At 44.8% G+C, this 24,158-nt stretch overlaps 1 protein-coding gene across 3 annotated transcripts in view; it reads right to left on the bottom strand.

The window, feature by feature from the left end:
* Nucleotides 1-229: 229 nt before the first annotated feature.
* IL17RB (interleukin 17 receptor B) overlaps nt 230-24,158 on the bottom strand; it is an 833,505-nt gene continuing 809,576 nt past the window's right edge. For all 3 annotated transcript variants that reach the window (XM_069643631.1, XM_069643630.1, XM_069643633.1), the window contains exon 11: nt 230-1,269. In XM_069643631.1, the coding sequence (XP_069499732.1) occupies nt 581-1,269 (689 nt within the window). In that variant the 3' untranslated portion in view covers nt 230-580. The remainder of the gene's footprint in view (nt 1,270-24,158) is intronic.

Below are 24,158 nucleotides of genomic sequence, written 5' to 3'. Positions count from 1 at the left end.
CGCGTGCGAGCAGGTGCACCTTAGGCTCTAATTTGTGGAACAATGTCAAAAAGAGCTAACTTAAATTGGGTTTCGCAAACACCTGTCATTTGCAAAGTTTCAAAACTGCCAGCCAGTATCAGCAATTGGGACACTGAGAAGTGTTATTGTTAATGGTGTATCCCTTTCAAATGGGGTGTTCAAAATAAACGGTACAACATTACGAAAATGGATCGCCTCAGAGAAGGAAGAAAGTAAGTGAACGTTTTTATTAGGTTTTTTTGTCATATCATGCAGTTTTTCTTTCAGTTGAAGCGAATGCCACGGATTGCTTGGACCATGAAATAATTCCAACATATATTCAGATGCGGGAAATAAAGCACAGTGCGCAAATACAACCACTCACATTAATGCAGTATATATGGACCACTAAGATCCTCGAAAGCATCCCTCAACCCCCACCCACATGCCCCAACGTATCTTGTAGCCCAAGATAACAAAGCTATTAAAAGACTTGAAACCAACTGGCAATGATGGATGAGCCTCAGGAACTTGAACATAGTTGGTGTCCGAGATCTTCCAGGCCTACAGCCGGTGGTCTCTAAATGAAGGCCACCAATTGTTCTTTTTCACCGTGCTCTGCTGCCATGGAGTCAGGACTCCTGGGCTGCCACTGTTTCTGCTCTAACACTGCCTTTTGAAGTTTCTGCAGATATTTGACGTTCTTTTTTATGTTGGGCGCTAGTTTCTTGCCAAGAGACTCTTGATTCCTTGAAACGTTGTGCAGATCTTTACAGAAATTATCAATATCTTCCAGCAGGCAATACTTGGAGCAGGTTTGTAGGACATTTGGAAAGCCGCTTTTGAGTGTCATTTCGGAGAAGGAGACCACCATGTACTTGCTCAGACAGGACGGGTTCAGCAGGTCGCAGCAGAACAGATTAAGGGCGAGTGGGAAGATGTTTTCAGAGCTATCTACATCTTTGTGGCTTGTCTTGTTCGGAATAGAAGAGCTAATCTCGTGGCTCTTTCTGCTGCTTGAGCTGAGAAAGATGATCTTATCTGCCGCTTCTTTCTGAGTAACAAGCCACTGCACAGGTCCCACTTCTGCGACGCGCCTCTTCTGCCATAAATCTAAAATGACATCCGCGTTGCAGTAATTGTGCAGGAAATCGGCAAAAGAAAGCACTGTTTTCTGAAATATAAGACTTTCCTCTGGGTATACCACAAGCACTTTCACATCCCGCTGTAGACCACTCGGGTACATCCACACTGGCGTCATTAATTGACCTAATGCAGAAGACAAATCAAAGAACGTTCAACTCATATTTATTTTTGTTAACCGTGAGCAATGAAATCGTTTTTTGTGTTTAAATGTTCTATGTTATATCACAATACATATCACCAGTCAAACTGCTAATAAGGTGACAATTATATGATGAATACATTAGAAATATTAAGATCTAATCTATAATACATTTGCAGAAGACCGATGTGGCAATGAAACAGCGATAATACAAGTGTGAGTTACCAAGACGTATCTAATAGAGTGAAGGAAGGGGATATAGGAGAAAAAAAAATATATCGTTTTTTAAAAATCCAAAGAAGTGCCTTCAATCGATGTGACTGAATTGTAACATCTTAAGTCAAAAATGAAACACAGACATTACAAACAAAAGTAATTTAGAAGACTAGTGCACGTTTTAAAGTGCCGCATCATGAAATGTACTTTTACTTCTAAATATGCATGAAAGGAGCTGTGAAATTCTGGAAGTCAGAAAAAGAATTATTGTGTTGCAAACATTTTGCAAGTTGCCAAATGTAACTCCGATGTTTCCTGGGTGGTTTTCAACTATTTGTAGTTGACAAGTTCGATTTGTGTAGTGTATGGCTCCGATACAATAATGGCAGCGTGCATTGATGTGGCTGTTGAAGCCTAAGAATCTTTATTTACAAGGAAGTATTCCAAAGGGAACTGTACATATCTGGAATAGAGGACAAAGGATTTTGCTCTTGATTGGTGCAGCCAGGTGGCTGCTGCAGGTGGGTAACAATTAATTCATTTTTCAACTCTTTGACCTTTTGAAACCTTTGAGACAATGAATTGGTCCTCCGCAAATTTGAAATACATTGTCTGACACAGAGGGTTTGATTTTCAGCTACCATGAGGATTGGCTCTTGGTGGTTCAGCTACCAGCAACATCAAAGCAGACCTTGGGCCTCATTTAGAGCGTGGCGGAAGGGGGGAAACCAGCTGGGTTTCTACCGGCAGAAAGAACCCTATTTAAAGTTTGCATTAGACTGGCTTCAGACCGGTTTTCCGCCAGCAGAAAGCTCCACATAGAGTCATATGCATAAAACAAATCCTTTTTGACTTTTGAAGAGAAATTAATGGGTTTCACTCTTCCTTGTGATATTGTGGGGTTGGCGGTTGATTTAAAGCCTCAGGATGTCATAATCAAATTTACTGACCACTGCCATAATGTTAGATATTTTTTTCTGGAGGATGCAATCATTTTTAGTAAGGATTGAAGATTTAATATGGCATAAAGAAGGCCTTGTTTTTAGCAGTGCTGCCTTTTTGGCAACCGCGTTGCACGTTATGATGGCCATGTGGGCCCTTTTTTACTCTACCATATTCAGTAAAGGCCAAGGCATTAAAAGGGACACTCGTTGATCTAAGAAGGTTTTCAAAGGAATCAGGTTGTTTGTTTGGGGTTCAGTTCCAGAAATGTGACATGAGCTGAGCATTAATGTTTACAGAAATGCCATGAACGAATTCAAACATTTCAGCAAGGTGGCTATTGCTCTTTCATTGTTGTTGAATGAGCCCTTTGGGGGGAGGCAGGTGGTAGAGAGGGAGAGGGTTAGGGAGAGGCGGACAGGGAGGGGGGGGAGGAGGTGGAGAAGTACAGAAAGAAGTTCCACAGACCTTAGCTCACTGTTCAGTTGCCCACATTGAGGCAAAGTATGGGAGTACATAGTAACAAGCAAACCTCCATTTTAACAGTACAGCCCATACGCAATCCCCCATCAAACATTCACAGAAACAGCATCACCTTCCAGTCATACCTACGCAGTGGCGTGTATGCCTTACAGACAAGTTTCTACACTAATCGCAGGCACCTAGGTGGAAAGGAAATTGGGGGATCAGAGGATATGGTGGGTGAGAGGAAATGAGAAGAGGATGGAAAAGGAAGGAGAGGAATTGAAGAGGCAGTCTAGTTCGTAAACTGCCAACACTAGATTCAGAACATCTGAGATTGACTCCCAGCTTTGCCACTATGCCTAAATGTTGTGGTTCATGGCACATCACTATCTGCCTGTGCTCCTACTTATCTGCCAAATGTGATGTTCTTAGAAATAAAATGGACACTATTATAAAGCGATTAATGAAACCAAAATTACTGAAGGGAAATGTGTTAATGGCTAGACTGTAGGTAGACCGTGTAACGAGATTTTATGGACTATAACCACAGCTTTAAAACGTGGCCTAAACTGTTTGCTGCTAGCCATATCAATTTTGCTAACTGCTCTCCAATATCCTTATCTGCCCCAGCTGGGAGTGCATAGAAATAAACTGAATATAGTTAATTTGTCCTACATACAATATAAAAGATTACAGGGGAGCTGAAAGAGGGCAGATGCAGGATCTAATCTCAGGTTCTATATTTAAACAAAAATGCTGCTGCCTGTGGTTATAGTCCTAGTCAGATTCTACACAGTAGCAGTTACTGATCTCTAGTGGCCACCTTGGGATTTAGGGAAGTCTGGGTTAGGGTGGGGAGAGACCCGTGGGTAACGAGAGAGAAAGAGGGCCCTTAGGTGGACCCTATTCAAATTATAAATTAAACCCCTGAAACGTCTTTAGGAGTTGGTGTGTTTTCGAGGCCATATGTGACACTACCTAAAATCATAGACACACTTAGGACTTTGGAACCTCCAGCCTGCAAGATCAACGACACATAATTTACATCTGCCTTCCCTCTATCACACTAACAATTCCTATACTGCAGCCAAGTAGATTCCACAAAAGGCGCAAACACCAGAGCTTGATTCGTATTGTACTTCATTAGGCAAGCTCTATTGTTCTGGTCTTCTTGTTGGCCTTTCTGCCTCTCATCTGGCCCCTCTTCGTTCTGTCTTTGATTCCGCTATTCGCTCTCTGTGCAGAATCTCTCCTCCTGCTTCGATTATTTCCTCCTTATACTCTCTCCACTGGGTATCGTTTGAATGTCAACTTCTGCTTCGCTTTCTTTGCATCACTTTCAAATGCCTTTATGGGCTCGCTCCTCCCTATCTTTGCTCTTGTGTATCTATATATGTTCCTCCCTGCTCCCTTTGGTCCCAATCACTCTTTCGGCTATCTGTTCAAAGGCCACCCTGTGGCCAATATCCCTTTCGCTCTTTCTCTCTCTTTGCCCACAAACTTTGGAACCATCTGCCACTCCACATTAGGGCTACCCTTACCTATTCCCTTTTTCGCAAACAACTTAAAACGCACTAATATGTTTGAATTTTTCTTTCATTTGGTTTTTATGTTAACAATGCATTATATTGTACTGATTTTTAGTGTCCAGCGCTTTGACGAAAGTGCTTTATGAATCGATAAATACAAATACAATGCTAATCAACAGTCAGTTCTTATGGTTTCAACCGATCCAGAGCTCCATCCTCTTCTGTCTCCTCCATTCACCAGTCCCTAATGAACAAATCTGGTCCAGGTGGCCTATGCCTTTCAGGTCTTTGCATCAATTCAGGTCTTTCTGCCTATCCCATGCCTCCTGCTGGTCAAGAATAATAGGGAGTGCTCTTCATCCATCTTCTCCAGTTTGGCAGGGAATAAAACATCTATTTAATCAACAGGCCATGCAGTCAGTGCTTGACTTCCTCAAAGAAATGCCTGGCTTTTTTTGCCACCTGTGTATAATCTGGGTACAGATATATTCTTTGGTTATGGAGATGAAATAGCACTTTCTCCCTTTAGGTCTTCAGGATATGGGGCCTCATTGTGAGCTTGGCAGTATACCAGTGGTAGATCTGCTGAAATACCACAAACTGAATTACTGTTACTGCCACTTGGTCCAACGGATTTACCACGGATTTCCAAGTGGTGGTAGTGCATTTTCGGAGTCTATAGGGATTTTCGACATAATTACCACTGGCAGTAATTCTGCTGATTTTGCCTGTAAATTTGCTGAGGGTTCATCCAACACCTTGGAACCAAACGTATGGTATGGCGGTGCATTCATGTGGCGGCAATGGAATTACCACCACGTTACTTCATTTTTTTTAGGCAACACTGTACTCATAATGATGCCCGTAGTCCCTATCTCTATAGTTGAGCAGCTTAATGATTATGGCCCTGGGGGATGCCCCCAGCAAAGGCTTCTTCACTGTTACCAACGGGCCCTCTCCATCATAAATAAGTTGGAGAGACAGAAATTCGCCATCACCTTAGTCACCCTATTCTCAATAAGATGTTAAGGTGTACAACTCTCACCTGCCAACCACCCTGACCAATGTTCTGCAGGAAACTCCTTTTACATCCTTTGCTTGTTCTTCCAGACCGTGTGTCTGTTGGACCAAAGTCTTCACTTGGGATTGCACTTCCTGAAACTCACTTACCAATGTTGTTATCCATTCCTCTGTTTTCTGAAAATCCTGTCACATGAAGGAGACCTCTGGCGCCAACATTCCAATCTTATTCTTGAGGGCCTCCCCTGATGCATGTTCTTCTCTTTATTTACTGCTGTATAAGAATAATTTGACTCAGTGTAGTGCATGGGCTGCCAAATTCTCCTGTATCCTTTATGATCCCGAAGCCTGTGTTTTTCCTGCTGCAAAGCATATATTCCTAGAAACCCCTCTGAGAGATGCAAGAAATGGTGGGGGCTGGCTTGCACTCACTATGCCGTGTCCACCTCTCCCTCTTTCCAAATGCACAGCACCATCCAGCATCGCTCTACAACTCCAGCACCCACTGGGAGAGAGCCACTGCAGGGACGTCCATTCTTCCACAACCAGCTACTCTGACCACCGCAGTACAATAACGAATAAATCTCCCAGTGGAGGAACAGAAGAAGTACCACAGTGCACAGCATCCTCATATTAAATTGGGCGGCCGGCCCCATAAACACACACGCATGCCAGGTTGCCAAGGATGCTGAGTGCGTAATATCAGGCCTCCTGCTGTCAGAGAGCCTCTGATGCTACCAGTGCCTAATTTTGTTCTGACGCACCAACAGGCATCATTTTAGGATTGTGACGAGTGAGTGGAGAGAAGGGGTATTTTTAAATTCTCTGTTTACTCCTTCAGAATAATTAATTTGGAATCAATTTTAATAATTTTTTATTCAACGTTGTTTCCTTCACCAGATACTGCTTACTAAATTGGATTAGCTTCAGATTAGTTCTGATGAGAAGCGCCAATGGGATTCACATCCTCCAGTTCCGGCATTTGGCTCAGTCCCCTCTCCTCGAGCTAGTGGATGATGCAGCCAGGGGGCATATGGGGAGAATCTTCTAGTCACGCATCAGGATGTGAAGAAGATAACATTCAGAGGGGAAGGTGGTAGAGAGGAGGAGAAAGTGGTAACATTAGAAGTGAGGAGGAGGCAACATGCAGAGCAGAAGGAGCCAATAAAGAAGGATTCAGGCCAGGTGGTAAGACCATGATTGGGGTCAAGGAGGGAAAATCCCTTGCTAGAGTGAAAGGAAGGTTCCAGTGGGCCACATTGGCCCTAGGGAGGAATAGAAGGTGGGCGGAGGAACAAGATTCACATAGTCTAGAGCAATCAACAGTGGAAGGCCCCAAAGAAATTGTACCTATATCATCGGTTTTGTTAACGGTACAAGACTCACTTGTGGTAGTTTTGTGGAACAAGAATTACCAACAGGGTTAGAGAGCCCCAGGGAATTCTACAGCATTCTATTGAGAGGCTTTTGAGGGTCCACAAACCTCTTGAAAACCTGCTTTGAGAGGCATCGCAGCTGGCGCGAGAGACTTGGTTTGTGGTTTAATTACTTTTGTCAGCCTTATTGTGCAAACAAAGCATGTGAACCGTACTTCTTGTTTATGTTAATTTTTATTTTCAAAGGAACAAAACAATTGAGCATTTACAACCAGACATACACTGTAAATAAAATCCATGCCTTATAGTTCAGCCTTATAATTAAAAGTCATTACTAATAATTGATAATTATAATAAATAAATATACTAAATAATATCTCATATTATGTCTCAAAAGAATAATGTAGTCATAACAGTTTATTGTGAGCTAAATTGAACCTAAACACAGGAAATACAAACATAAACATATTCCACCCCAAACATAGCACACCATCCAACTCCCCCCATTATATATATTACAGCATAAATAGCTAGTCTAAAACTACCCATATAACTCATTAAAGGATGTCACAGATCCAAATACTCCTCAGTCCTATCTTGCCTTGAAAACATGAATTTATCAAAACTAGATAATATCTACAATTCATTCACCCAGTCATCCACCAGCTGTTTTTTCCTCATTTAACAGACCTTCAATATCTGCTTAACCAACACTAGTAGCGATCTATGTATCCAGCGATAATGACTGCGAGTGATCACACCTGTCCACTTCGGATAGTAGGATCGTCGGCATAGGTGATCTAGGAATGGACACATTATCAAGTCTAACCTGTCTAAAACATCCTTCCAATAACTTTGAACTCTTGTACAGTCCCATAAGGCATTCAAAAGAGCGCCTTTTTCTATTCCACAAACCCACCCCAGATGTTTATCGAACAATCCAAGTTTGTGCATGCGCACAGGTGTCCAATATAGACGCCCAAGTATCTTCTGATGAATTAGTCTCAAATTCAAATCCAATCTTGCTCTAAAGCCCGCTCTCATTGCACATTCCCAATGTTCCATTGAACTATAACAATTTAACTCTGTTTCCCAATCTCGCTGCAGTGCATCCCAGCGTTCAGTGTATGCCGGGCTTACACGCATCATGTTAAGAAATTTCAAAACCATACACGGCGGTGAATCAAAAATCTTACATAACTCCAGTTTGTCCTCAAGCAGAGCATGCAACAAATCTGACATATGTAATAGCAACCTCTTGAGTAATCTATATCTCACCAGCTCATGCCTTCTTACCTGAAACCAATTGCATAGTGCAGTGAAGTTCATCATAATTTATTTCTGCATATCATTGTAAAGACCGGAGGGGGGGTGGTCTGCACTTCCGCTCTCTATATGGTAGAGGGCAGGCACAGAGACCCCTGCCAAGATTCTCTATTACGGTAGCAATGGACGAGCAATCAAGGCCTAGCTTCTCGGGAGGTGATGCGAGCTGGTTCTTAAGCACAGTGTAGTCCCCAATCTCCCACGGGATAGACACCATCATCCAGACGGTCAACATACCTTCTGGAACAGCCATCTGCATTATCGTGACTCTTACCTGGTCTGTGCTCAATGGTAAAGTCTAGTCCTTGCAGACTAATGGACCACCTGAGCAGTTTTGGGTTTTCACCCTTCATCTGCATAAGCCACTTCAGGGGCTTATGATCGGTTTGGACCTTGAAGGTAGACCCGGTAGGTAGGGTCTAAAACGCCTAAGGCTCCAAACAATACTAAAACATTCCTTTTCAACAGTAGCCCACCTAAGTTCCCTACCCTTAAGTTGTCTACTGATGAATATGATTGGATGTTCTCTTCCTTTGTCATCTAACTGGGACAAGACAGCTCCAATTCCGGTGTTGCCGGTGTCAGTTTGAACGATAAAGAGCTTGCTGTAATGAAGCGCACACAGCACGGGTGCCCGACACAGACTTATATTATATTCCTCTGTGTGTTATTTTTTTTTAAAAGGCAAAAGGCAGGTAGGGTGACCGCGGTCAGCGCCGCTGTCAGGGATGTCCTCAATTAACCAAAATGGGGGTGTCCTAAGGACACTATATCTGTTCGTATTGTTGGCAATCAAAATGGAGGTGTCCTTAGGACACACAAGACGTCTGCCTGTCCGTAATTAACCAAAATGGGGGTGTCCTAAGAACACTATACCTGTTTAAATTGGCCGTAGTCAAAATGGGGGTGTCTGCAGAACACTAAATACATCCGCTTGTTCGTAGCTATGCAAAATAAAGTGTCCTAAGAACATTTCCCCTGTTCGCATTGTCCGTAACCAGAATTAATATGTCCATAGAACACATAGCCCGTACGCCTGTGCGCAAAGTTCTGATGCACATTTGTTTTGTTCGGGGACCTGAACACTGTCCATAGAACACCCGCGCGCATGCGTAGCACACCCTTGGCCCTATGAACATCGTGCCTGTCTGCAACTGTCCGCTGTACGTGTGTCGCACTTTTTATTAGTGCGTGGACTGCAACACTGTCCGTAGAACACCCGCACGCATGCGTAGACCCGACCCCCTGCATTTGGTATCCTACGGACAGCCGTCCCATTCGCCAACGTGTCTTCGACATCATCATGTGACCGTACCCATGCTAAGCGTAAGAAACACTGTCCGGGCCACCGGACACCTAAATAGTGTTTTTCTGAGCAGTCCAAGGTATTTTCCTGGGAAAGTTCCACCTTGCACATGTCCCACACTATGTCCCTGGCGATCTACATACTTTTTGGAATTTTTTTAGCCCTTTCTTGGTGTTCAAAATGTTCGGGGACAGCGTGGATGTCCGCGGACCTCTAAATTCTTTGCGGTGCTGCCCTGTCACAACCATTGCACTTTTCACTGGGAGGAAGTGGTGGCTCTGAAAAGAGCCTTTTTGTGGTGTTTTTTTGTGTTTTGAAAACTTAAAATGGTCAACACCTACTGCAAAATGGATTGCTATAATTCCAAGAAAGGTTGTAATGCATTTTGTATATTTCGCAGAAAAATCTGATTGCCGGCATAAGTAAGATGTAAGTTGTACTCCATCTCTGCGAAAAATGTGTGTACTTCAAAACATAATGTTTTCATTGTGAAAAGAGAAATATCCTAAACATTTCAGTCTTTGTCCTGCCCTGGGGCAGTCCAGCACCGAAATGCTAGGCAATTCCCCTCTGAACAACCAACAGCAACCCCAGAGACGTGTTTAGGTCTGGTTGAACCTCATCAGTAGGGTGTAGCTGTGCCTCTCTAAGAATAGTGAGCTGTCATGATTCCTGCCCCTCATGTCCCCAGCCCTCCAAGATGTCAGGCTGGAGCCAGGCCACAATCACCTACATGGCCCTCAAGGGCCTCTCCATCCCTCCAAAGACCCACTTGGAGTCAGACTTGGCGCTTGTGGCACCAGACTCACTCACTCCCATAGGATAACATTGGGGATTGGACTTGTAGTGCATTGATGGGACAAGATGGATGCCCCAACATATTTTGGTTCCCAGAACTGCATGTGCGGTCTAGTCTTTTAGTTGTGGTTCAGCACAGAGGCACCTGGGATACCAAGAGATTATTTAAGCCACACCCAGGCTGAGAAACATGCTTCGCGTTTTCTGCACCTGCAGCGTGACACTCACCGTGTTTGGATCAGTCTCCAGTAGGCCTGCATCTTTCTTCTGCGTTCAGCTCCTGCAAGAACAAGAACACCGTTAGGAAGAGCCTTACCTTGCGCCGCTTCTGCCCATCAGTCATCGCTCGTTCTGTTCTGCGGGCATCTTCGGCGGTGTCATTCCCATCCCAGCACGCCGCTTCCTAAGGAAAAGGGAAAAGAACAGAAAAAAAGTCATTAGTAAGCATTCTGCAAATCTTCGCTTATTTTTAAATACTGTACGAGCTTCAATTGCTTACCTGAATCCCAGCCACTCTGGGGGAACTCTGTCTCCGGAACTTCTCATCCATTTGCAAGAGGGAAAAACACTCCAGGTTAGGGTGGAAACATCTAGAGGTGCCAAATACTGTGCTTAACCACCGCATTTGTTCTTCATAACCGGAATCCACGCTGAAAACGTTGGGGCACCTAAAAGACACAGAAAAAGAACTCAGTTCAATGCAAATACAAAAGGGGTGCATCGCGCATCGCGCTCTCACTCACCTTCAGCGCTACTCATCTCAGCAGCACGCCGCCATCCCCGGACACCGGCCATCATCTAAGGAAGGAAAGGAATGAAGTTAGAGAACTGTTCAAAAGACTCATTATACTTACCTGTCGGACTCTTGCCAGTAAAGTAACTAGGCAGCAACAAGCCCGCATCAATCAACGCACCCCTGCGCTGAAGGCAGGATGGAGAGCACACTATCCAAGAAAACAAGGTGAGCTGTGGATCAAAGGGAAGGGTTGGACCCCGGGGAAGAAGGGGTTCAAGCACACAGAGACAAAAGTGAGTTAAACTCTACCAATCCTGTGTTTCAGGCCAGTCTCCAGTCGAATAGCCTCCAGGGAAGGGTTTGAGGTTGTAAGAGGTCAGAACAGGCTGAGTGACGTCCCTGTGGATACCAGGTGAGCGTTACAGAACGCAAAGCCTCACATCAGAATCCACCTGGGCGTCATGGAAACATCAGAAACTGACCAGTTAGCCCACATGTTGGGGCAGCTACGTTCCGAAGTACATGCAGCCAGACAAGAGACCAACACCCTGAGGAGAGAGCTGATAGTAGCCAAAGAACGCACTGATGATTTAAGCAGGCAACTTCTCCAGTCACAAGCAGGATATGCACCATTGCCGGGAAGCGTGCCCTCGATGCCAGGGCCATCAGCCAATCCCGTTCAGATAACCCTTCCTGGGGCAGTTCCATTGGCCCCGCCCGAACGATTTACGGGGGATACCAAGAGGTTTGCAACATTCATGAACCAGTGCCACCTGCACTTCCTTTGTAGGCCAGGGGCCTTTCCGAATGACCAATCACGGGTCGCTTTTGTGCTATCCTACCTGAGTGGTAGTGCCGCGTACTGGTCTGTACCCTTTGTGGCCCAAGACGATGCTTTGCTGCATGACTTCAGGGGCTTTCAGCAGGAGATGGAAAAGCTGTTCGCCCGTCGTACTCATGGGCAGGCATTAGACAACGAACTTCTGTCCCTACGCCAAGGGAATGAAGACCTATTAACATACATAGCCACGTTCAATAGACTCGTAGTTGAAGCAGAATGGCCAGTGGAGAAGAGAACCACGTTATTTCATCAGGGTTTGCAGGGGGAGCTCAAGGATGTTCTCGCACAAGTAGTGAACCCCCCGAAAGACTGCTCAGACTTCATTGACCTTGTTGTTCAACTGGATCATAGGTTGCAGGACCGAAGAGCAGATCGAACCAGACCGGACCCTCGCCCTATGTATGTGCATTCAAAGGACAATACTGCCCGAACAACGGAAGGTTCAGGAGAACCAATGCAAATTGGGGGGGTCAGATAACCCTTGACTAAAGCAGAAAGGGATAAAAGGAGACAGCAGCAGTTATGTCTGTACTGTGGAAGGTCAGGTAATTTCCTTAAAGAGTGCCCTGTGAAGCCACCGAGGAGGATGGTAGGGGCCACGGACAAGGAAGATACCATCAAGGAATCGGAAAACTCCCCAGCCCGGCAAGTGTAGGGGTCCACTTGTCGAGCAAAGAAAGTTAACTACAGACCTCCCATTTTGCAGTATCTGTGGTCTTGATCAATCACCAACAACCATCTCGGATGCACGCAGTAAGAGCACATGTTATCGCCAAGTGAAACAACCAATAGACACCAGAACCTCCACGCTTGCGACTGTGGCAATCGGCACCCTACCAAGTGAATACCAGGACTTTCAAGATGTCTTTCAGAAAGAACAGGCTAATACCCTGCCACCGCACAGACCATACGATTGCCAAATCGACCTGATACCCGACGCACAAATCCCTTGTGGGCGAATTTATGCACTCACGGAACCAGAAAACCAGCACCTGAAGGCCTATCTTGACCAATACCTGGCCAACGGGTTCATCCTTCCCTCGAAGTCTCCAGCAGTCAGTGCTCTATTCTTCGTACCGAAAAAGGAGGGGAACTTGAGAATGTGCATCGACTATCGCGCACTGAGCCAGATTACTGTAAAAAATTGCTACCCCTGCCACTGATCCCTGAATTGCTTGATCAAGTCAAAGATGCTCAAATCTACACAAAACTAGACCTGAGGGAGGCATATCACCTTGTTCGCGTAAAACAGGGGGACGAATGGAAAACCGCTTTTCGCACCAAATACGGCTTGTACGAATATCAATTAATGCCCTTTGGCCTTTGCAACACGCCTGCTGCATTTAAATACTTCATGAACGATGTCCTACGGGAATTGATTGATGTCTGTGCACTAGTGTACATCGACGATATCCTAGTATATTCCGCATCAAAGCAGGACCGCGTTAAACACGTCCGATCCGCATTGGAGAAACTCTGTCAACACCAGCTCTACGCCAAGCTCGAAAAGTGCTCATTCCACGTCTCCGAGGTGGAATTCCTGGGCTTTATTCTCAGCCTGAATAGAATCCAAATGGATGTACACAAGGTAGATCCTATCCTGAACTGGCCATCCCCAAATTCATTCAAGGGGGTTCAAAGTATGCTGGTTTTTGCAAACTTCTACCGCCGGTTCATCCCAGGATTTTCGCAAATCGTGCATCCCATCACGTCATTACTAAGGAAAAGCAACAAAAAGATCCAGTGGACAACAGAAGCCGAGGAGGCTTTCCAGGAACTCAAAGCAAGATTCACATCTGCCCCAATCTTATGCCACCCTCTCCCTGATCTCCCATACCTGATAGAAACGGACGCCTCAAGCGTGGCTATGGGAGCCGTCCTCTCACAAAAGGACCCCGAAACGGGCCAGTTACACCATGTTGCCTTCTGGTCCCATAAATTCACACCCCTGAACTCAATTATGCTATCAGAGACAAAGAACTCCTGGCCATTAAGTCAGCCTTTAAGGCATGGCGGCACTACCTCTTGGGCACCAGACACACAATCACCGTAATTACTGACCACCGGAACCTCCAGTGCCTAAAAACGGCAAATACCCAATCCTCACGACAACTATGTTGGGCTCTTTTTTTTGCTGAATATGACTATGTGATTACATTTCGACCAGGGGTGAAAAACAGGAAGGCCGATGCCCTTTCCTGTATGGGGGTGGAAGAGCAAGGGTATCAGACCCCTGACCCAATAGCAATCATACCGAGTGACAAGCTCCTAGGAATCACAGCAACCATAACTCAGAAAGAATTACATGAAGAAATCCAAAACCTGATGAGCCGAAGCAATCACAAGGGTGGAGTGCACAAGGAGAACATTAGATGATAAAAGATCAGTTGACCTACTTCAGGAATCGCTTATTCTTACCAAACCAAGAACTACGAGAACAAGTCATGTCCGGTTATCATGATTCCTTGATCGAGGGCCACCCCGGAATTGCTAAAACCCTAGCCAGAGTAAAACGAAATTATTGGTGGCCCACGTGGCGTAAAGACATTATCCAATTCATCCTATCTTGTGGAGTGTGTGCTCAAAACAAGTCATCCAAGCAGAAACCGGCTGGGCTATTACAACCATTGGAAATCCCACCAGCACCCTGGCACACGTTGTCCCTCGATTTTATTACTGACTTACCATCCAGTCAAGGGTTTAAGACTATTCTTGTGGTCGTGGACCTATTTTCAAAAATGGCACATTTCATTCCTCTTAAGGGGCTCCCAAAAGCTTCCACTCTGGCAAAGGTATTTCTTGAAGGCATCGTACGGCTCCATGGGTTTCCTTCAGTTTTGGTCTTTGACCGAGGTACTCAAATCGGATCTAACTTCTGGAGAAAATGCTGCTCTATGACCCAGATCGACATCCGGCTATCCACCAGTCACCATCCCCAAACAGATGGTCAAACTGAGAGGACAAATCAGACGCTCGAGCAGTATCTGCGTTGCTTGTTACACCAAGCTGAAGGAAGCTGGTTTGACCTATTATGGATAGCTGAATATGCTTATAATAATTCCCTACACACCAGCACTGGGCAGACACCCTTTTATACCATGTATGGCAGGCACCCATGTACTTCTGAGTTGGACGTTCCTACAACCCTGGAAATGCCAGCAGTCAAAACCTTGCACACAACCATTTCTCAAACCTTTAAAAGGGCAGCTGAACACCTACTTCAAGCTAAGAATTGCCAAAAGAAGTTTGCTGATCAACACCGAGCAAAGGCCCCCAACTACCAAGTGGGAGACAAAGTCTGGCTGGCGTCTAAACACGTGTCCATTAAAGGAGCCCGAACTTTCCGTCCAAGATACCTAGGTCCATTCACCGTCACCTCCGTGATAAATCCTGTGGCGGTCAGACTAGACTCAAACATGTAAATTCATCCTGTGTTCCACATGTCTCTCCTTAAACCTGTTCAACCTGGGACCCGGTAGCAACGCCACCGGAGCCAGTAGTAGTCGCCGGGGAGCCAGAATTCGAAGTCAAGGACATTCTAGATTCAAAGTACATCAGATCCAAATTATACTATTTAGTAGACTGGAAGGGGTATGGTCCACAAGACAGGACATGGGAGCCTTGTGAGTACATCCATGCACCTCGCTTGCTTAGACGATTTCATCAAAACCATCCAACCAAACCAGGACCAGGCAGAAGAGTCACCTTGAGAGGGGCCATGGGGGGGGAGTGCTGTCATGATTCCTGCCCCTCATGTCCGCAGCCCTCCAAGATGTCAGGCTGGAGCCAGGCCACAATCACCTACATGGCCCTCAAGGGCCTCTCCATCCCTCCAAAGACCCACTTGGAGTCAGACTTGGCGCTTGTGGCACCAGACTCACTCACTCCCATAGGATAACATTGGGGATTGGACTTGTAGTGCATTGATGGGGACAAGATGGATGCCCCCACATATTTCGGTTCCCAGAACTGCATGTGCGGTCTAGTCTTTTGGGTGTGGTTCAGCCCAGAGGCACCTGGGATACCCAAAGACTATTTAAGCCACACCCAGGCTGAGAAACATGCTTTGCGTTTTCTGCACCTGCAGCGTGACACTCACTGTGTTCGGATCGGTCTCCAGTAGGCCTGCATTTTTCTTCTGCGCTCAGCTCAGCAAGAACAAGAACACCGTTAGGAACAGCCTTACCTTGCGGCGCTTCTGCCAATCAGTCATTGCTTCTTCTGTTCTGCGGGCATCTTCGGCGGTGTCATTCCCATCCCGGCACGCCGCTTCCTAAGGAAAAGGGAAAAGAACAGAAAAAGTCATTAGTAAGCATTCTGCAAATCTTCGCTTATTTTTAAATACTGTACGAGCTTCAAACGCTTACCTGAATCCCAGCCACTCTGGGGGAACTCTGTCTCTGGAACTTCTCATCCATCTGCAAGAGGGAAAAGACACTCCAGGTTAGCGTGGAAACATCTAGAGGCGCCGCATACCATGCTTACCCACCGCATTTGTTCTTCATAACCGCATCCACACCTAAAACGTTGCAGCACCTAAAAGACACAGAAAAAGAACTCAGTTCAATGCAAATACGAAAGGGGTGCATCGCGCTCTCACTCACCTTCAGCGCTACTCATCTCAGCAGCACGCCGCCATCCCCGGACGCCGGCCATCATCTAAGGAAGGAAAGGAACAAAGTTAGAGAACTGTTCAAAAGACTCATTATAATTACCTGTCAGACTCTTGCCAGTGAAGTAACTAGGCAGCAACGAGCCCGCATCAATCAACGTGCCCCTGCGCTGAAGGCAGGACGGAGAGCACACTTTCCAAGAAAACAAGGTGAGGTGTGGATCAAAGGGAAGGGTTGGACCCCAGGGAAGAAGGGGTTCAATCACACAGAGACAATAGGGAGTTAAACTCTACCAATCCTGTGTTTCAGGCCCAGTCTCCAGTCGAATAGCCTCCAGGGAAGGGTTCGAGGTCGTAAGAGGTCAGAACAGGCTAAGTGACGTCCCCGTGGATACCAGGTGAGCGTTACATGAGCAAGGGGTCCACGTCTGGATTCCCCTTGTAACTTAGGGTGAGACCCAAAGTTACTTGAAATATGCAAATAATAAGGGGTTCCTGGGAGACTCTCTGCCAGACATGAGTCCTGGTTACAAGACCCTTACCCAGAGTCTTTAGCTCACTATCTTTCACATAGGAGAAATATCCTAAACATATCAGTCTTTGTCCTGCCTTGGGGCAGTCCAGCACCAAAATGCTAGGCAATTCTCCTCTGAACAAGAGTACCAACAGCAACCCCAGACAAGCAGGGCAAGCAGCTTGATTCCTTTGGAAAACATATCATCTCCACTGCCGCAATCACCATTAAAGCGGCTAATGCTATGGCTATCCTATTCCGCTAAAATGGGGAGTTATGGTATAAAATGGGCCCTGTATTGGATTTTCTTCTGGATGACAAGAAGGATGAAGCTTTCAATCTCCTTCATGAAGGGGAGGCTGCTTCAGACTACGCAATTTCATTAGCCGTGGATATTGCAGACAGTAGATTCAGACAGATGGGAAATGCCACAGTTCTCCACCGACAAGGCTGGCTCAAGGGCACTAATTTCACTCCAGAAGTCCAGTTGCAGGTGGTGGATATGCCCTTTGACGGGGAGGACCTGTTCAGCACGTAGGCTGATGACACGCTTCAGTCCATCAAAGAGGACACAGATATGGGCCATTTTCTGGGCACACTCCAGCAACGGCATCAGTGCCTTCGATCAAGAAAGACGCGGTTCTCAAGGATGTCCCTCAAATACAGACCCTCACATTGGTCCCAGACATACCGGTCCAACACCTGTGCTGCCTCAGCAGCAAGGGGAAATCCAAAGCCTATAGGGGGAATCCGTGTCACTTTGGCTCCTCAGACACCAGGGGCCAATTCACCAAGCAGACCTGATAAGGCTCTGATACCGCCCCTCCACTTCAATGCATTAGTGGGAGGATGTGTCTCCAAGTTCGTTGAACAGTGGCATTCCATCACCACGAACGAAGGGGTTTTGGCGTTAATCCAGCAGAGACACACACCAGAATTAATTGGGTGTCTGCCCTCTATGCCTCCCTTGTCAAAGGTCGAGAGGTACTTGTCATTACTGCTGCGACAAGTTCAGTCGCTCCTCTCCAAGGGGGCAGTCACACATATCTCATTTCATCAACAAGGACAAGGGGTGTACTCATGATACATCCTTGGGCTGGAGACCAAGTTTTTCAATTTGCGTCTCCTCAACAAATTCCTATGGCTTCAAACTTCAAGAAGGTTCCCTTCCAGCATGTTCTAACCAGCTACAGGAACTTCATTTCAACTAGGGCACCAGAGTTTCCTACGGTTCACCATCATGGGATAGCACTTCCACTTCAAGGCCTTGCCCTTTGGCTCCCACTCCAAGGGTGTTCACCAAATGCCTAGCCACTGTGGTGGCTCATCTCTGTCATTAGGGGATTCATGTTTTCCTGTACCCCGATGACTGGCTGGTTCAGACAAAGTGTCTTCCTCTGGCTCTTCAGCATACAGAGACCACCATCCGGTGCTTAACATTACTGGGGTTCTCTGTCAACTGTGCAAAATCCTGCTTGACCCTTTCCCAATGCACTCTTTTCTTGAGAGCTCATCTGGACACACTGTCTTGCATCGCTACATCATCAGAGGACAGAGTGAAAACCATTCTGGCAATGGCTCTCTGGCTTTCGCAAAAGCCATCTGCGTAATCTGCATCCTGAAGTCCCTGCTGGGGATGATGTCATCTTGCATTACCCTGATCCAGCACTGCAAGCTTTGGATGAGACCTCTCCAGAGTTCCTCATCGTACAATGGTAGCAAGTCTCTCGCTCTTTGGATACGAGACCCTGCTTCTGTACCACATCTCCATGGTCGGGTGTTTATCGACAACACAGCCACAATGTTTTCTATTCCTAAGCAAGGTGGTACCCAGTCCTCTGTTCTGTCGAAGGGTGCTCAGGCCCTGAGGTCTGGTTCTTTCCCACAATCTCTTCCTCATTTAATACCACCTGCCAGGGAAACACAAGACAGGTGGATTCCCTCAGCAGAGAGATGCAATTCTGCCATGAGTGGGAACTTCTGGAGGACCATGTCCACAGCATCTTAAACAGGTGAGGAACCCCGGATGTCAACTTCTGCGCTACCAAGGAGTCAAGAAATGTGTGCTTTTGCCAGCAGATTCCATCATGCAGGGAACCTAGAGGACGCCCTCACATCCCCTTATGAGGGGATGTTCCTGTATGCATTTCTTCCAATCCCACTCGTCCCTCGATTGACGTTTTCAAATGCCATCAGTGCAAGCTGATCTTGGTGGCCCCATCTTGTCAGAGGCAATTCTGGTTCTCAGATCTCCTCAGCCTCTAAATAGCACCACCAATGAGGATGCCATCACTCGTCAACCTGCTGTCCAGAGACCACGAAGCAGTGCTACAGAATGACCGGTCCTATTTCAATCTGACGGCCTGCCTCCTGCTTTCTTAGAGTTTTGGAGTATACCTTTACCTCCAGACTGTCATGAGGTTCTATCTAAAACCCTGGCTTCCTCTGCAGTTTCCTGCTACAAGAGCAAGTGGAAGTATTTCTCCATTTGGATTTCTGGTCGTGGCCTCGCCATCAAGGGATAAATTGCAGCCATTTCCAGATTTACATATTCGCCTGGGATGCTTTCTCTGTGTTCTCAGAAAATCAAAAAGGGATTTTTCAAAGAGATGTTCTGCTCGTTCCCTACTGTTTGAGCCCCTGCTCCAGCTTGTGAATTGAATGTGGTCCTCTCCAAACTCATGAGGCCTCCTTTTGAGCCCATGCACAAAGCCTCTCTATGGTTTTTGTCTTAGAAAACTGCCCTGTTGGTTGCCATCACCTCTGCAATGCATGTGGGTGAATTCTGGGCTCTCTCATGGAAGTCTCTCTATTTGACTTCCCAAATATCCCTGGGGGCTCTTTGCACAATTCTTAAAGAGCCTGTCTTCTTTGGTTCCCCTTCCTCTCTTGTGGAACGCTGTCTGCATTCCTTGGATGTGGTGCCAGCCCCGAAATTCCATGTCTCTTGCACTAGGACTTTCAGCAAGTAAGCAAGTCCTCTCAGATATTTGCGACTTTTGGTCTATCTGGCATAGGCAACCTTATTTGAAAGTCATTGATTGCACAGTGGCTGTCCTTTCCTACTCTCATCAGCTGACCTCTTCCTGGCAGGCCTCAAGCACTTTCTACAAGGGTTTCTGCGGCTACAACGGCTTTCTTCTTCTGTGTTCCCCTGCTGGTGCTGGGATGCATGCATTCACATGGTTCTGCTGTGTCAACTTGGATTTCACAGAGAGGTTCAGGGTCGACCAGGCAGTGCTACCCAACATGTTAGGGTGAGGTGAGTCATTTTGAGGTGAGTTTTTCCTTCAGGTGAGCTTCACTCCACTAATTGTTTTTCTGGTGTACTGCATTATAATCTATTCAAACGACATGAGAATCTTTGAAAGATCCAATTCTGGAGAAGGAATAAGTTACTTACAGTTAACTCTTGTTCTCCAGCATTGGTATCTTTCATAGATTCCATACGATCCTCCCGCATACTCCGTTTGGCTCTTCTTGAATCATAGTGCCACGTTCACTCACGCTTGCCAAATTCTGAAAATGGCCTCCGGGGGTGGAGCTAAGGGAAACCTGTCAATTGGCTTTGGGCTAATATGACCCAGAATTACTGTAATACAGCACTAAAGTGACTGCATTTTTATAATTTAAATGTAAACTGCTAATTTAATAATAATTTAATGTAATAATTTAACGTTACAGAGGATTCCCAGCCTGATGGGGGGGAATATTCAAACAGCATGTGAATCTATGAAAGATACCAATGCTGGAGAACAGGAGTTACAGGTAAGTAACCTGTTTCATATATGAACACTACACATCCCAACATTGAAAGGGCGCATCATATATTTTCCACTCAACATAATAGCATCACACACATTCACTGTTGCGAGGGTAACAGACTGCATGTTGCAATGTTCACTTTTATCAAAATAAGGAATATGCATTCAATATTCAGGGGCATTTTAAATTATTCATCATAGTGCACGTTAAACCTGATATCTTTTTCACGATGGTGTGTTATTTATTTAAGTGTTATAAGTCTTATAGTATGATATTCAGCTTTCAGTTATCACTTTTATGAGTGACAGGTGGAGACCGACACGTGCACTGAACCCAAGGTCTGTAAAAATGTCCAGAAAATCCTTTAGGACTACAATATCCTTTCTGACCCAATTCAGGTTCATCACATTACTTTTGAGTAGTATGTGAAAGAATTCACAACTTTCAGCAGTTACATGAACATATTTTATATTTCCCTTTCAGTAGGTGGTCGAGAACCTGTCATAGAAAAGCAAATGTACAGCTCAATCCACAGCACATCTTATCCTTTTCACAAAAGTCCCTTTCTTCGGGGGTCAGACACACACATTGCCCGCTCTCTTACTGAGAACACCCAAGCATACATATTGTTTGTATTTGCTTTCATTTTGGCAGGAGCTCTGTCTGTAAGCTTACTGACTGAACTTCCCAGGCTTTGTTTATACTCCAGAAAGCTCACTCTAAACAATGTAGTGCTTGCAAGGCTATCATTTTAGAATGGGGACCAGTCAGTCCACACAAAGCTGCAGAATATGCACATTTTGTTTATCATACATGGCTTGGAAGTGTTGCACCATATGAGTGATAGCAGACGTTACTATGGAGCAAACAAATTATACACTTTTGCAGTGCTTCAGTTAGGTCCCTTTTGGATGTTTTAAATTCCAGAAGAAGCCATAAACGCCAAACAAAAGTATCCATATTGAAAGGATACAGCAGACAGGTGAGTTTCTTTCTTCTTCTTTATTCTTTATTTAAGAGATTATCTACGCCCCACTGGCTTCCTTTCAAGTCAGCTCTGTTTCTGTTACTCTGTGCTTCTAAAGATGCACATTTTAATGGAATATGGATATTGTTACCATTCTACCTGCAGTGCTCTACATTCTAGTGTTCCAGGCTCAGATGTTACATGATAGTGCAGAATGTTACACATATATTAAAAGACTTGCATAGATTGGACTGTGTTTAAAATACAATCTCTAATTGTGGACCCACAGAAATATGCATAAACAGAGTGATGCTATTTGTATTTTCCTTTCCCGTCATCTCAAGTCCAACCTCACTGTAGCCAGATCTGGGCTTTTTTAAAATACACTGGCTACATTTTCTACATCGTACTATCGACTTTCATTTTTTTGTCATGAAAATCAGTTACTCTAATTTTTGTTAAGAATGGCAATATTTTGATTTCCAAAAAAATAGGTTCCCTTCCAACGTTTTAGTTGTGTCATTTGATGACCTCCTCTCCCAAAGAGTTAACTGAAGCTCTATGCAAATGACTGTCCCTACAGGGACATTTCTGATATATCAGATGTATCGCTGTAATCTCTATGACTGTGTTACTGTGACTAGCCTGCTATTCTACTGGAGAGGACTTTGGGGGTCAGAATTAAAATTAGTTTAGTCTTGTCAAATATTTTTCTGCTTAACAAGCAGTCAAGGAAGCACTACTGGTGTATAATCCAATCTGTGTACCTCCGATACTTTTTATTTTATACAATCTTCCTGTATGTCAACTGGTATTAGCTCTGCTTCACTCTCTACCACCACATTATTTCTTATTCTCCGTCTCTTTTACTCACTGTTACTTCGAATGGCAAAGTGCCCCCATCTACATCACAAATTAACAGAAAAGGGGGCTTTTTCTGCAGCATGCAGCCATCAGTGGAAGCAAAAACACAGCCAGTCATCATTGGTAAGCCAAGAGAACAGTGAACACTAACCTCTGACCAAATAGCCCCATAGAGAATTGGCAATGAAATCCAAGATGGCGGACTGAACTTTTTTCTGTAGACCTGGAAGAAGCAGCACTGCAGCAGTCACTGCCAAGTTCATTCAAATGGTTTTAAGTTGCTCTTTTTAGCATAAATGAATGGCTGTCTGCCTCTTATTATCCGTACTCAGGATTGTAACGCTGGTTAAATATGGGAGAATAATTATCTTGTAGTGGCACCCAGTTTATATGAAGAAACAAATAACCATCATGCGTTTTCCAACCCTTTTGTCACCTTTAATGAGTTTTTTTCATTTCAATTATGTCACTTGTTTTCTCAGAAATTCGATAACCTAATAATAGTTGCTTGAATAATGTAGATTGGCTATACCTGATTGACACACAACATGTTTTGGTTTATGAAAAATCATCAGGTGTCTACAGGCAAATACATATTCATAAAATATATATAGCTTTTTAGCAAAATCACACTACACATCTACATAACAGGCATTTAGCTGCAAGCTCTTTGGGAAAATATTTAGCTTAAAATAGGGGATATAGGGGCGCACAGATCTGACTAATGACTCATTCAGAGTTTATTATTTCATTGGACCTTTATCTCTAGCAAATTCAAAGAGTGTCTACTGGTTGTTTCAGGTGCAGACGGGCTGACGTCACAAAGCCACTTGGGACAAGAAAATCACACAAAACCAGAACCATGTACTGCTACACAGTGAGCCCTATGCACTCCTTCGGGAACTAATGTCCCACTTACAGTTTGCTATTTAACGTATGTACCTTCGCCAGGATGGCAGACATATGAACTTAATATTTCTTTATCTTGTATCAAGTTTAATCAATATACTGGTTGGTAAGTAACCTTCAAGAAATTCAATCTCAATTTCAAGTGAAACATAATTGTCAATCAAACACAATTTTCAATGTTATTCTTGACAACAATAAGAGTTTTTTGTACATGTTATACAGGTGAAACAAAACCTCCAACTCCATTGTTTGGGTATAAAGCATAAAAAGATATGCCCAAATATCAGGCAATGTAGCAACAGACTTAGGTATGCATATACTTTCGCATAATCAGTCTATTGAGGTAACTCATCTATACAAAAAAGCCCCTTCTGAGTGTTAGAATAACCAACGTGTTTCGGATCATTGATCCATCTTCAGGGTTAGAGCTTTAATGTTCCTAATCAGAATCACGTCCTTTGTGTAGAGCCTATAGGGCAATGAGAGTGAACATCTATTTAGAGATTTGAGTGAACTCGAATATATCAACAGTGATTGGTAAAAAGTCAAAATAACTAACCTCTCCAATATTGTAGTGGGGGCCACGTGACAAACCTAATAATGATACAAGGAGACAATAAGTGTCAGAGCATCAGAGCGTAAATGTCGATACTCACACAGGCGGATCAAAATTTATACCACAGGAGT

Source organism: Ambystoma mexicanum, chromosome 2p (assembly GCF_040938575.1).
Source record: "Ambystoma mexicanum isolate Mex_15411 chromosome 2p, UKY_AmexF1_1, whole genome shotgun sequence".
NCBI lineage: Eukaryota > Metazoa > Chordata > Amphibia > Caudata > Ambystomatidae > Ambystoma > Ambystoma mexicanum.
Note: the sequence above shows the minus strand (reverse complement) of the source record. Positions and strands in the feature narration are given on the sequence as shown.